Genomic DNA, 14867 nt, shown 5'->3' with positions numbered 1-14867 from the left:
TTCTCCAAATCTAATTTTACGACTTTTAAGTTCAGATTTGGTTTTATCGCCATAATTTTAGGCCATATACAATTTTTTATACTGTTTGTGCTTGTATTTTAGATCTTACGGAGAAACGAAGTTTGAAATCTTGTAAGGGATTTGACCGCAATAATCATTCCGGGTGAAACTTTACACCCCTAGTTGCCAATCACGGTCAAATCCCTTATAAAATGTTTTTTTGAGTCGTCATAAAATCATAAAATCTGAAGTAAAAAACAATATACAACAGAATTAGACGAATTTTTCAAAATGAGGTCGAATTGGTGTATTCGTGTGTGGAGTGGTAAGATGAGGGTTTGTAGTAATTATTCTCAAACCATCGTGTGTCTTCCATTGTATCACTGTGATTGATACTTTATATTGTCTCACAGTAACAACACTATTGTAGCGTCCCCTCGTTCTGTGTGTATACACCTTGTATTGTGATCTATTCGGTCAATAAATCCATCAAGACGTATAATAGTCTCTTGCTGGCTCCGACAACAGCACGCTTCTAAAAGAACTTGAAGTTTAAATACAGAAATCTTCATCAGCCAGCGTTCCTATATTTAAACATTAAAGAGCAACCAATTGATATTTTTTGTTTTAGTTTTTAAGACATCATATGCAAAAGGCTGCTCCTTGTTGTTTTCATAGTTTTTTGTTCCTTTTTTTCCAAACACGGACACTTATACCAACATCACAGTGAGTTTTTGCGGTTCAAAAGAAATGTTTTTCAATTTTAAAAGTATTTCTATCCTCTCCTCAACATACAAAACGTTCTAAAAAATACAAAACGATAAGCAAAGACATATTTCATCTTTTGCATTATAAATATAACAATTGTAAATATCTGCCAGCAGAAAACTCGCCTAAACAGTACTAAAAAATCATAGCAATTAGAAGGCCTATAAACTTAAACTAAAAACGAGATTACCATTTTTGGTGGTACTCTGAAACCGCTATCCCCTACTTATCATTTTTGCAACTAAAATAAAAACACCAAATGCTTTTTAATGTGACATTTCATGTGACTGCTAGATAGAGAAATTAAGCAAAGAGACACAAGGAACACCCCTAAAATTGGACATTTCGCAAAGTCACCAAGACCCTGTTTAAACAAGCGAAAGTGGCTCAGTTCTCTTTAGATCCAATCTAAACGGGATCGGATCAAATCTTAACGGGATCAGATCAAAGCCTAACTGGATTGGATTAAAGCCTAACTTGATCGAATTCATTCCAAATTGGATCGGATCCAATCCAAACAGGATCGGATCCAATCCAAACATGATCGGATCCAAGCTTAACTGGATTGGAACCAATCCAAACAGGATCGGATCCAATCCGAACAGGATCGGATCCAAGCCTATCTGAATCGGAACAAATTCCAACTGGATCAGCTCCATAGTCTTGTGCCGGTGTTTACACGGAAACGGGTCCATTTGGATTTAAATATTGATGCAGTTCACTAACTCGGCTCAGTGATGATCAAAGAATTAAGAGCGTGAAAGTTCCTTATTGAAAATAATGGGCATGATATTTTATGACTTAAAAATAATGTTTTAATCATACCTAGTTCTGATACCAGATTCAAACAGGGATAAAATAAGAAAGATGACAAAAGAGAGTTTTCTTTAATCGTTCCGAATGAAAAACGAATCACACAAAATACAACTTTCACTCTCTTTTCTATGCAACGCGGAAAACTATTGCCTTTGAATCTGACCGTTTACATGGGAGCCTCAGTGGATCAAGTCTAAATGAAAACGATTACGTAGCAAATCCAAACGCGAGATTATAAAATCCACACTGGATCAGATAAAGCCGTTCTCGTGTAAACACAAGCAGATCCGTATCAGCTTGGGATCCTACCCAAATGGAACATTTTGCTTTCGCGTATACAGGGTTCAATTCAAAAAAGTCCTAACACTTAGTGAGATGCAGTGACACATTACTAAGTTTTGCAAAGTAAATGACATCAGTCATCGTCTCTTTCATTCCTCATTTGTTCTTTGAGCAATGTAAACGCTGACTTTGGCATTTCATCTTTTGATTCTGCATCTTCGCTGCATGAAGGTTGTTCTGGATGGTTTGGTTCTCCTGAAAGAGAAACCATAGATCACATCTCATACTGAAAATTAGTAAATGCTCGTCCCAGTGAACTGTAAGCAATAAAGTAAACCCCCTGCCCGATATGCCTGTACGATAAGTGTTGCATACGTACTAGTCTATAGCCTCGTTTATATGTTATGTTCTGTTCTGTTTTATTTACCTCGTATTTAGAGGAATTAGATGAGAAGATCATAGAGAGTTCGCATTAATTTTATTACACTGTTTTGCCAAGGACCAGTTGAAGTGTTTTTTATTGTTGCATCCCTAAACAAGGGAGGGACGCTTATTCAAACAGATAGTCACCTAGCATTGACGCTACTTCAAAGAAGCATTACCTTTGGCAAAATTGTTTTTGTGTCTTATAACGATAATATGCCAAGAACTCATATTTCATTAAACTCTTTGGCCAACATGCCTTGTGCTTTAGAGTAGGTAAAAACAAGGAAGTTGTAAAAAATCTTCGTAAAGGTATCATGGTGAGGCTACCATTAAATGAGTGACAAAGAAAATTCTACCGAAAAGGCGCTGATTAAAGATTTGAGCCCCGTTTTTAAGATGTTTCTTTAAGGTTATAAATATCTGCTATCAGACTGCATTGAAATACTTATTAACTATAATAGAATCATGTTACTTCGAAGTAAAATAAGGGTTGATACAGTAAAGGCAACAGTGCACGTGAATTAAAAATTTGACGTAACCCCTGGTTTGGGAAAATGCCCATTTTTGGTAAACGCAGCAGGTATTCGCCGTTAACCCAAAGTTTTGTCATTACCAATAAGTTACGGAGAAGCAGTACTATCTAGTACCACAGCATCTTGTGTGTCCATGACCGCTGGCGCGTCATCATTCCAAAGGTCTGTGCGACACAGGCAAAGGCGTACATACAGTAAGAGCTGTCAATAGTATGCAAATAAAGAGTGTGGAAAAACTGAAAAATAAAGTGGTACTAGATCGACTACAACCACGTAGCTGTAGGTGTCGGCTAATGAGGGCAAACTCGAGCAAGAACCATACATGAGGAAGGCAGGCTTTAAAACAAGAAAACAGATATATAACAAACAGATATATTTGGACAAAATCAAGGTCATGGAATTCTAAATATGCCAAATTTTCAAAATATCATTTGGAAAAACTGTAGCCAGAGGGGGCAAGCTGTTGTCAAAATTTTAACTTTGCACAGCCCCCCCCCTCTCCGTGCCCCCCTGTAGCTACGTGGCTGATAGATTAGTAATGTTAATACCACTACGCGCCGCCACTGAGCGCTAACCTAAGTAACAAGTAACCGTTGTACTTACCCACATCCGTACCGGCCGGTATAACACGTTCCAGAAATTTGTCATACTTAACACTCACACAATGGCCCTGATTGCTTGAATTCACAAAGTCTGTTGTCTTAAAAGGGGCGTCTAGCAATTTGGATACGTTCTTCGGGAAGTATGCAAATTGACAAGCAGGGCCTTTCATCTGCCACCGATACCAGATATTATCGAGCAAACCGTGATGAAGAAAGAATTCAGGCGCATTAGCCGCGTAATTCGACGACATCTGACCACCTACAATATATGCATAAAAATATTGGTTAACAAATTTTCTTTCAAAAACGGTTCATTCAAAAATTTAATAGTTTCTTGCACCTTCCCTTGGCTGGAAAATTTCTTGAAAAAATATAACCAAAAAAAATATTACGGAAATCTTGCCGAACAGCAACATATTGTCATTCCCGTGGAGAAGAGACATCCCAAACACCCATAGCTTCGGTTGTGTTCAGCAACCTCGTTCTGATAACGAATGGTCTAATGGACGCACGATTTTTCGAATATTTGAATTTGTCGGCAATTCCTTAGAAGAAACGAAAGCTACAACCCTTGATAATTACAACGTACAATTATTTTAATAAAAATCTATATTAATATCATATAAATGAATACAAAGATGAATATATATTCGTTTTAAAGATGAATATATACATATAAAAATATATGAATCTTCAAGAGAAACACTCTCATGTAAACGTTTCGACCGAAGTCTTCATCAGTAAATGATGATTGATTGCTGATGAAGACTTCGGTTCACTCTTGGTCGAAATCGAGCTCCCGTTTGCTGCTTCAAAAACCCCCGCTCATTCCACTGAGCCAAACGGCCCAATGAAATGAGAGATGAATCTCCGAAGCCAACACTGGAGATCTTCTGTTTCGGCTAAAAGCCTTCATCAGAGCCATTTAAAGCATATATATATATAATCATAAGGCAAATGCTGACAGGAGGAAAATTCTTTCCATAAGGGTGCTGCCCAATTGTATCGATCTATATAAATATAAATATTCATCTTTAAAACGGACAGAACGATTGAATATAAAACAGGACTGTACCGATTTCGTTGTGCAAGTCATTGTGGTAGTCTTCCCTCACAGCATTGTCAAAGCGTTTGAAATCTGTGCATGGAAATCCAATCGTCCTCAAAACATTAGCAACGTTGGGGCATTCACTATTGAAACTCCTCCGTAAACATCGTTTGTAATGCGTGCTATCAGAGACAGGAGTTTGGCATTGGCCGGTTACATCCTTTATTGCGCTCAAAACATCCTCTATCTTTTCAGGTGCCGGATGGGACCACCCTGATTCGTTGAAGGGGCCGGTTTGAACGCAATACTGCCTAGATTCTTTGCCGTCACCTCCAAAACCGTCTAGAAAAAAGACAAGGTGGAGTTTGTTATCCATACAGAAGTGGTGGGGTCAATGGGGTATGAGGGGGTAATTAACCTCCCCCATTTTTGTCAAAACATGGTCCACGTGTTTTCTCTAGAAATTGATAAAAAGCGATAGGTAGGGATGAATATATTTTCGCCTTAGGAAAATTCACCTGGAGCAAAGTACTGAAACGAGACAAAAGAGGCGTGGTCTCACTGACCACACCCATTACCCTCCCACTCTGCAGTAGCTGGCGACGCCACTGCTAAGAAGGTAGAACATTCAACACAAACTACGAGATCTGGAGAGGAGAAAATTTCCATCATCAGTGAGCAAAAATGGTTTGAATAAAAACTGTTTTTGACAGTCTTCCTCCATAAAACTGCTGCAGCAATCATAATGTGCACAAAACTCGTTTTAGTTCACAACTAACTTTTAAGAACACTTACATTCATCATTCGTCCAGATGTGCACTCCAACTTTCCAAGCAACTGGGCTCCAGTAACTCCAGTCCCAAAAAGGGACAGTGATTCTGCAATCAACTTCCCGCATCAAATTCTCAAATTGGTAAACGTACCAGCGATGCCATGGGAAGAACTGATACCGCTTGTGAATACCTTCCGAAAAATGGAAGCAATTAGTATTTTTGACAACTTTTTAAAACATACCGCTCTTTTATTATTTAGTAAGCAAAAGACCACAAAATAATAGGAATGGTACTGCAATTGTTAATGAGCACAGTGATCACATGACATCCGTCAAGGAGCGGCTGTCATGTAAACCGGACGGCCAGGAAGACTAATTAGTACGGTACCGCGTAAACGTAACCAATTTTCATTCGCTCGAATATTCATTCGGTACCGTGTAAACAGGGTCTTAATTAGAATACGAAGGTCTTCAAATGAAAAGAAATATATTTTTACTGAACTAGTTCAAACCTGAATGAATATTATGATTGATGTTTAGAGAAGTATTGGCCCTATTTATAAAAAAACACATGTTCCTTACCTAACCAAAAAAGATTTGCGTGTTTCCGGATAAATTTTATAAATCTCGATTTCAGTGGCTCCACAGTTGTTATTTTGAAGTAGGCCTGCAAGTATCGTTTTTTCTCCTCGTCTGTAAATGTTGTAAATTCTCGTCTGACTCGTTGACAATTTTTCATAAAACCATTAGAGCATTGGCATTCACGATTGCACTCGTCAAGTATCGTTCCACTTTTTTTGCACTTAGTATAAGGCTCTACAAAAAAGCATACTTTATCCATACTCGAGTTTAACTTCAATAGGCAGAGGACGAGGATGTGCCTTTTTGAAAAATGAAAACATACCTTAGAATTTCTAAATTTTCCAAAAGCCCTATCACAAAACTTGGAAACAAAATGAAACGGATACCCTTGAATTTGATTCAAATTTTCCAAAATCCCTCAATCAAGAAAATGAAAACATATTACCCTTCTTCTATAAATAATACCCTAGAATTTGACAAGAGATCGATTCCAAAATTTATGACCATGTTTGGTTTTACTAAAGTCGATACCTCAACATTCATTTTCCACTTGTTAAAGGTACTCCGAAAAATGGCCCATCCCGCACCAGTGTATGTGGAAGTTATCCCCGATTACCCATACTGTTTTTTCAACAATTTAAACTTAGCCATTTTGATTCAACATCGTGTCACAAAGAATGAACTGCAGTGGTGTAGGGGCTTTTCTGTTCACTTTAAAAAGAAAGGGATTGCAAAACTCTTAAAACCTAAAAGCAAGCAAAAGTCAACATTGTCTTCATCCTTTCGCTGTTAGGAAATGATTCAATTTTGGTGCCACACCCTTTCAGAGGACTAGAAAACGATGGGAACGCCCTTCTAAAAATCGAGTTTTCAACTTCAAGATAAAGAAAATAAGAAGTAAACTTTTGCATTATTTCGTTACTACTGACTATCAAAAATGCTTTTAACCGAATCAAGACAAAATTTACCGAAGGTCACAAAAATATTGGCAGGGGATGTCATACCCCTAAACTCCCTGGTTAATCCGTAATAAGCATAAATGGTAGACTTTTGATAGTATTTACACAAACTAGAAAAAACAGACCTTTCCGATGAGCCAGCTTGAAAATAACATTTTTGTGTGTTTTTCTGTCATTTTTCAGCCTGTTAAAATCATCTCTGCCAGAAATGCTTGCAATCGCACGAAGTTCCTTGAAATCTGGATTTTTCCCGACCGCCAACACTTGAATTTTAACGCCAAGCTTTTTCAAAGTCTTCAGGCTTTCATCAGGATACTTTCCCTCGTTGAATTTCCCGTCTGATATCAAATAGATTTCTTTATCTTTTGCGAATCCTTGGTAAGAGTTGAACAGGTAGACAGCTTTGCGCAGAGCAGCATCAATATTTGTCCTTCCCTTTCTTGGTCTACAGATGAATAAGAGGATTGCTAATAACCACCTTTGAAAAACTTTTAGGAAATGACTTGTGTGGAACATAAAAAACTAAGCATTTGAATGTTCTTGAACGTTTTCCCAGTTCTCCAAGAAACTGAAAGGCTTGGTCGCAGAAATTTGTTTTTTTAGAGGGGGGGGGAGCAGTTTGATGCATCAGTCCAAGGCCCGAGCTGGCTCTCATAATTATACTGAGAAAAATGTTATAAATATTAAAAACCATTGTATTAGTTTGGATCCAGTCCTCTTATCATCAGCCAAAGCACTGACGACACCCCACGTTGGGCGCCATATGTTGTTAAGACAAAATTTTGGTCCCAACCAATTACCTAGGCTTTTAACAATTACAACAACACGTAACTGTGACAGCGAGTATAGCTAGTGCATATATACCTTCTTTGAATTTTCTTGAGTCTCTTTAGTACGCATTCTCTGTTCACATATTGTTCGAAATTAAACTCGATCTTTGCTTCTGAGGCGAATGTAACCATTGCTACTCGAACAGAGCTTGGTGATATGCTTAGATGATTGACAAGGTTTTTCAGGAAATTAATGTCATGACTGTAAGTATTTCTTGAAATGCTTTTAGAGCAGTCCAGTATTATGACTAGGTCCTTCCTTGGGGATGATGTTGCTGCAAGTCAAAGAAACAACGAAGTAGTAAACAACAGAATAAAGAGAGTGATTGTTCAATAAAATATATGAAAACATGCTGAAAAAAGTCATTGGGATCTACAAAGGTCCATAACTGTCGTTTATATAGTATTCCAGGGACTGTAGAAAATGAGGAAATTTTACAAATTATGAATTATATGAATTATATGTTCGAAACTATGTACCCCGTTGCACTGCTAACTTCTAATGATAACTAGTTGCGTAAAGTAGACTTCATGTTACTAAATGAACGAAAACCCAGAGTTTTGCATTTGCACGGATCAATGTCTATTAGAAGTGCACTACTTGACCTTAGTGTCATCCTAAAGGTGTGTCACGCCATCATCTCTTTAAAAGAGGCTGTCGCCTTTCCAGTTAAACATTTGAATATCCGTAAGATAATCTTGTCCATGAAAGGTCAAGCAGAACAAGCATGGTCACATTTTGACTATCCATACCGAGGGGCAAATCTCTCTAAACAATCTTCCACGCTTTTGGGGAAAAGTCTTTTTTTCGAGAAAAATCTCCTAAAGAAATAAAAAATTTAAAATTGCAAACATTTTGAAACATACTAAAGCTTTCGTCTGACCTTCTACAGAGTAAAAAAAATACCCAATCAGTAACGTGGGCACATGACTTTAAGGGTTTTCCAATCAGTGTCGCTGCCTTTTTGATTTCATCGAATGTCATTTTCACATATTATTCCGAGTTTCTCTCGTATGGTTTCGATTTTTTTGCACAAAGAACTGGCCAAATTCATCAACTAATGCGAAGGATCTTGAAATCCGGGAGAGGACTACACTTTCTACACCTGCTAAGTAAGCAAGACTTCAAAAACCACCTTTTGATCTCCAGCACAGCCATAGGCAAGATTTACAAACACTCTGCGCTGTGCTTTTCCATTTTTCATTTGTTTTCCCAACCCGAATACTACCAGCCCCTTTCCACCAGGGAAATGAAGATAGTTATCATATAAGCCACAAAAAAGGGTACTCCATAAACACTTTCCTTTTCCATTGTGACATGTTCCTAAGGGGGAGAGAGGGTGGATAAATTTGCTTTTGAAAGCTAACGTTAGGGTTCCAAGACTTTTTGCAGTGATTGTAGGAAAATTTGCAACTCAATCATGATCGCCAGGTCTCAAAATTTACCCAAGCCAAACCGTGCCTCTAAAAATTCCAAAATAAGCCAAATATGTAAACGAGGTTATAGAGCAATAGAACGCGAAGAAATGAAAATGAGGCTCTTTGGAAAATTTGTGTTCTAGTGATCCAAAGTTGGTGGTCAATCGATCCAACATTCAGGTTAACACGATCATATTCATATAATTTTTTATAATACAAAGGAAACCTGAAGGTTTGAAAGAAAATGATTGTAAAAAGACGGAAGGCTCGGCTCCGTGTAACCCTCATGCCGAATTTTGGAAAACTTTCGTCAAAATGCACCGCTCCTTAAGTTTAGAAGAGATTACACATAAAAAATATGTTCAATTAAATTGGTAACATAATTTCCTGTTGAAAATGAATTAAAATCTTATGACGAAACGAAAAAAGTTCTCTTGGTCTCCACCATCTCTTGGTGGCGGAACGAAAAAGCTAGGTTTTCAATATTTTCAACAATAAATTATGTTATCAATCTAATTGCACAGGTGGAGCGTTTTCGTTCCTTTGAATAGGAAGAGTTCGGCGTTTTTGAGAAAAAAAAGAATTATTATTGACCGTACCCCCCAGCAATCATTGCTGATTCACAGGGAACAGGGAATCCCCTACCTTTCTGAACAAGACTCGACACTTAGTTGTGGGAGCTTTGTTTTGTGTTTACCGGGTCCATAGTGGTTGGTTTACTTTATTGAATAACCACAGAAAACAATTGGCAATAACCCCGATATTAAATGAAAACGGATAAAGATAAGTTGCCGAATACATGAATATAATCATCTGTTAGTTTTATTGGTTTCTTTACTTCTTTTTCGTGTTTGAAAGTTCGACACGTCAGGTACATACATTTGACATGAGCGACGGCTCCGGCCCAACATCGCTCAGAACAAGGCAGGGAATATCAAACAAAGTGTGCCATGAATGTGGGAGAAGGTTTGCCATGAATATGAAACAAAGTGTGGCGTGAATATGAAACAAGTGTGCCGTGAATGTGTGAGAAAGTTTATCTGAAAAAGAATGTTTGCTGTGGATATCATGAATATGTGCCGTGACCCTTGTGGGCCACCGTAAAAAATGCCAAAGAATAGTTAATAAACTACTAGAAAAGCCTCTTGTATGGTTTTAGCCACTCCCCCGCTTTATTAGACCCCCCACTTTTCTCAACGCTCCGCGGTGCCTCTATATTTTGTAAGGTGCGTACCATAGTTAACAAAGTACATCTTGAAGGGTCCTCGAAATTAAAGAAGCGTGACAAATTAGTATTTAACTGATCAGTGGGAAGAAAGCCAAGGTGTACGCTTGAGTCTTCGTTTATTTTTTTTTACATCACGTTTTACGTGCGCCAAAAAATATTTTATTTGCTGTTTGTACGCCGAAAATAAAATATTGTCACGAGCCTCATGGCAATTGCTATTATTTAAAAAGCAACAGTAACAAACAAAGCAAAACTATTAATAAAACCAAGAATGGCCGGTCAGTCAGTCAAAATATTCTGAGTCGTTAAAACAAAAACAAGTCAATTCAAGGCGGAAGCAATTTGTATTCACGACAGCGATGAGATCAGTGGACAAGAACCGGCAAAGACTGGCCCTGTTCTTAATCTCTTAGTTATGTTTGAATTTTTTGCAAAAATCGCAGATCATTACATACTGCTTAATCCAGAAGTAAACTGCCATTATTTATAACAGCTATCTGTGACAATCTGTGAAAGTCACACACGAAAGTCACCGATTCGAAAAAGTTTGAATTTTTACCATCTTCGACCAGTGGTGCAGTGCTTTAAATAAAAAATGGGCGCTCTTAAAAATGTTGAAAACAATATGTTAAGAGCCCCCATTTGGGCCCCCTAGCACTACAATCTTGTCTACGAAAGTTTGCTATGTTCTGAGTCAGTACGGAAACCCAATCACAAAAATTGAAAACCAGCCTTTCTGTTAGTGTTACTTCATAAGTCATTAATGCTGTATTACAAAGTTTCAATAGCGGCCAACCCTGATCAATCAGGACAAGGCCTACGGTAAAGAAGAAGAAGAGACAAAGCTTTGATAGCAACATATTTAACAGGTAAATTCTTCCTGTTTCAAGGTTATGCTACAAAATAAGTAATACTTTCGCAGTGATTGGACTTACCATTACATAACAGGAGCAGACAAACGTGATAGCAGAAAAGGAATCGCCAAAACATTCTGCGCCAACATTAAATTGATGAAAGCTTAGAAAAAGACTCGTATCATGCCTGCAAATTCTCAAGCTCCTTCTCAACTTTTCTTCAGTAAAGATTTTCGCCCGTGTTTTAGCGGACAAATCCCCAAATAAATTGAAAGTGGCTTGAATGTCCAAAGTCAATAGAAGAGTGACAAAGGACAGACAAAAGGAGCAAATTCAGCAATCAGACTTTTCCGGGGGTATAGTTTGCAGCGGCAGTACCTGTCTGTGACAGAGCTTCATGTTTTCATTTTCACCATATTATTAACACACAAACATCACTACAAGATTGTCATTCAACAACAACACAATAACTCTCCCCTTTGATTACAACAAAAGGGTTTATACCATTTACAATGCGCATGTGCAATTACAACAATAGAGTGATAAATAAACAAAGTATTGATCCTACTACAGTCACCCCTTTCTTAATAGAAAAATGCAACTTTTTTCAACAGGTTAAAATTATGAAGTTAAAAGACCATAAGTAACATAAATATACACACTGAGTCAAATAGACAACGATCATAGAGATGATAACAATATCTTAGAGAATACACGCTTTTTTATAAGGAACCACTTTATAAGGAACCTGCATGTAGAAGGCCGAAATATTTGAAGAACTTATACTTCTAAAAACGAAATCCCTAAGGAACTTTCCGATTTGAAAATTTTTTATAACTGCAAGTATCAGGAACTAAAAAGCCGGTTCAATTCATTTGCAGCCAATACTCGCATAGATTGTTTGCTATTCGTGTGTCAAGTGCTTCACTGAGTAGTTTCTGCATATGCTGTCTTGCCCCTCACTCCATTAAGTGTGAAGGCTTATTTAGTTAAAACAAATTAAGGAACTTTTGGTACTACAACTTGATGATTTGAGGTCTACGAATAAGGAACTTTTGGAACTGAGGTAGGTTCCTTAAAAAAAGTGGTAACTCCATATTTACAGAAATAGTTAACGTACCACCATGTAAAGCACCATTTAGTTCGTCAGGTAGGGGTATGCTAACTAACTCACGTAAACGACCATGTCTAGCAAGAACAAGAATTTCCCTAGCGGAAGGGTAATGGGTGTACACATGCTTACAAGCTTGAGAGGAATTGGCAGATTTGGAAGGTAGAGATGATAAGTATTTGGCAAATTCGTATGCAATGGTGGCTAGATCAGGATCGATGGGAACGTGAAAACCTGATGATGAAGAAGTTTCCGATTCAACTAGTGCGTCTTCAGGTAAACGCAAATCATGGCGTTCTGGATCAGGCACGACCACCAGTTTTTCTATGTTGACAGGGCGTGGCAGAGGTTGACCAGAAGGAAAAGGGCGCAGATTGAGTAAATCAGAACGATTATAAGGATGACCAGTGACAAGAAAAGGGCCATCAAAACGGCGCAAATGGCGGGTGGATTGACCAATGTCTTTAGATGAAAGGTCTTTGCTCATGTAAACTATTTTACCATCGGGAATGGAAATATGACGAGAGATCTCGCGCTGATGGCGATGTAAATAAGCTTAAATGGCTTTGAGCTGAGAATAAGCATCTCTTATGCGAGAAACAAGATGATGAGCATAATGATCAGCTGTTGCTGGCAGATTTAACGAGACAAGTTCAGAGGATGGTGCATCGCGACTAAATACTAGGAAAAATGGCGTGATATCTGAGGAACCTGGAATTAGCGATGTATTATGTGCATAGACGGCAGGTTGAAAATAATCTTCCCAAAGATGTTGAACTTTTTCACGATAGATACCAAAGACACTATTAAGGAATCGGTGGACACGTTCAGTAGAACCATTTGATCTAGGGCGATATCCAGAGGTAAAGACCTGTTTCATAGAAAGCAATGCGGTAATGCGATGTAAAATAGCATTTAGAAATTCACCACAACGGTCACTCTGAAGGACAGATGGAAAACCAAAAGGCAGAAAGACTTCTGTCAATAAGGCACGAGCATAGTCGTGACACTCTAATCTGGTACTGCAATGACACGAAGAAAGTTGGAGAAAGGGCAAAGAATGGTTAAAAATCATTTATTACCAGAATGTGATGTAGGAAGTTCACCTACGTAATCTATACCCAAGATTCGTGAACGCTTCTTTCCAAAAATGAGGCCACCAATATCGCTTTTGTTGGAGCAGTGTGAACACTTACCGTATTCAAATCGTACACATTTGAAAACGGATAAATGTGAACGGACAGCGTTTTCATCAACGAAAACGGAGCGAAACGAATACGGAGTAGTGTCGACGTAGCAGCCTCCCGCCGGGCCGTATGTCTAATTTGCAATAATTAGTTACAATCGCATGGCACATCCAACAGGCTTATTAATCTTTAAGCTTTAAATGACTTGACTCAGATCTCATTTTTCATTTTATCATATTTTTACACAGAAACCCTATCAGCTATCTAGTTAAAAAAAGAAAAGATTAATTTATATATGATGCTGGTCTTCCTAGGGGTCGTGCTTCGGGAAAGGATGCTAATTTTGCAGGAATTCCTTTAATTTTTATTTTGAACGTGGTTTCGTGGAGCTCATTCTTATCTGTAATGGAATCTCGTTCCACGTCTGTGCACCACAATAGAAAAAACTCCTTTTGGAGAATTCTAGGTTTTGCCTTGGGATGTCTAGGTGAAGGCAATTTCTTGTTGAATAGTTAGATATTTGGGATCTTGTGACAAGTTTACCTTTCAAATTGTCAGGGCAGAGACCATTTATTATTTTGTAGATCATTACTGCCCTGTCAAATTTTCTCAAATTCGAGACCGAAAGCCAATTGCAGCTCCACCCGTCCTTTAATCTTGAGCCTTCTATTAGCGTGCGCGCTCTGTTTTGTAAACGCTGAAGATGATCGAGCTTTGTGTTTGACAATTTGCCCCATAAATTATCACCTTATAGACCTGATCCAGTTGCGATTGCGGGAGTATGTTCTTTAGTTTCCACAAAGACGAGAGTGCATTTTTTATTTTACCTTTAAGGTTTTATATTGCTCATTCCATATCAGGTTTTCGTCGACCGTAATTCCTAGGAACTTTATCTGTTGAGCTCGTTTGATTGGCTCTCCATTTATATTTACTTCTAGTGGGCCAAGGATACGGTTGGTTTGTCGTTTATGACCAATAACCATATATTCTGTTTTTTCAGTATTCAAACTAAGCTTATTCTGACGTAACCATTCTGCAAATTGTCGATCTCAGCTTTTAGATCATTACAGAGATCGTAGATATCTTCAGCAGAAGGTATTATTCAGGATTACACTGTGGTTTACGAATGTACGATCAGTAAAATCCCGTTTTCTCTGGACTTACAATTCTTCTACATATAGGTATGAAAAAGCTATTTTGCACCCAAGGAACAAACCGAATGGCTCAAAATTTTGCACACGGCCGGGAAAGATATCGGGTAACAAAAGCGTGTCTCAAAATTTTTGCATTTGCTCTGGTCCGTCTTTTATCGCCAAATACAGCTATGAGAGCGAAGGACAATTGCTTTCCAATTTTTGACAGGGTTTTGATTCAAGGAGAGGAAGAATTTGAAAAACCTGCGACACACTTTGGTAGCTTGGGAACTGCGCTTCCTGCTGATATACGGTAA

At 38.1% G+C, this 14867-nt stretch overlaps 1 protein-coding gene across 1 annotated transcript; it reads right to left on the bottom strand.

The window, feature by feature from the left end:
- Nucleotides 1-821: 821 nt before the first annotated feature.
- On the bottom strand, nucleotides 822-11422 carry LOC135688960 (uncharacterized). Its single transcript, XM_065206034.2, has 8 exons — nucleotides 11201-11422; nucleotides 7653-7893; nucleotides 6914-7233; nucleotides 5830-6063; nucleotides 5271-5438; nucleotides 4503-4817; nucleotides 3429-3686; nucleotides 822-2121 (listed from the first exon to the last, which is right to left on the bottom strand). Exons 1-8 carry the CDS (start codon nucleotides 11253-11255, stop codon nucleotides 2000-2002), a joined length of 1713 nt encoding a protein of 570 aa, XP_065062106.2. The 5' UTR covers nucleotides 11256-11422; the 3' UTR covers nucleotides 822-1999.
- Nucleotides 11423-14867: the final 3445 nt, after the last annotated feature.

Source organism: Rhopilema esculentum, chromosome 9, assembly GCF_057945365.1.
Source record: "Rhopilema esculentum isolate cy_ngs chromosome 9, ASM5794536v1, whole genome shotgun sequence".
NCBI lineage: Eukaryota > Metazoa > Cnidaria > Scyphozoa > Rhizostomeae > Rhizostomatidae > Rhopilema > Rhopilema esculentum.
The sequence above is the reverse complement of the archived record's forward strand: the minus strand, read 5'-3'. Positions and strand labels throughout refer to the sequence as shown.

What these genes read in the sequence shown, in the direction of transcription:
- LOC135688960 (XM_065206034.2), bottom strand. Translation starts at nt 11,255, where the DNA reads ATGTTTTGGCGATTCCTTTTCTGCTATCACGTTTGTCTGCTCCTGTTA. An exon ending in CAAGCTGGCTCATCGGAAAG is followed by an intron (nt 6,064 to 6,913) that starts GTCTGTTTTTTC and finishes GCTTTTTTGTAG; the next exon opens with AGCCTTATACTAAGTGCAAA. An exon ending in CATCTGGACGAATGATGAAT is followed by an intron (nt 4,818 to 5,270) that starts GTAAGTGTTCTT and finishes TCTTTTTTCTAG; the next exon opens with ACGGTTTTGGAGGTGACGGC.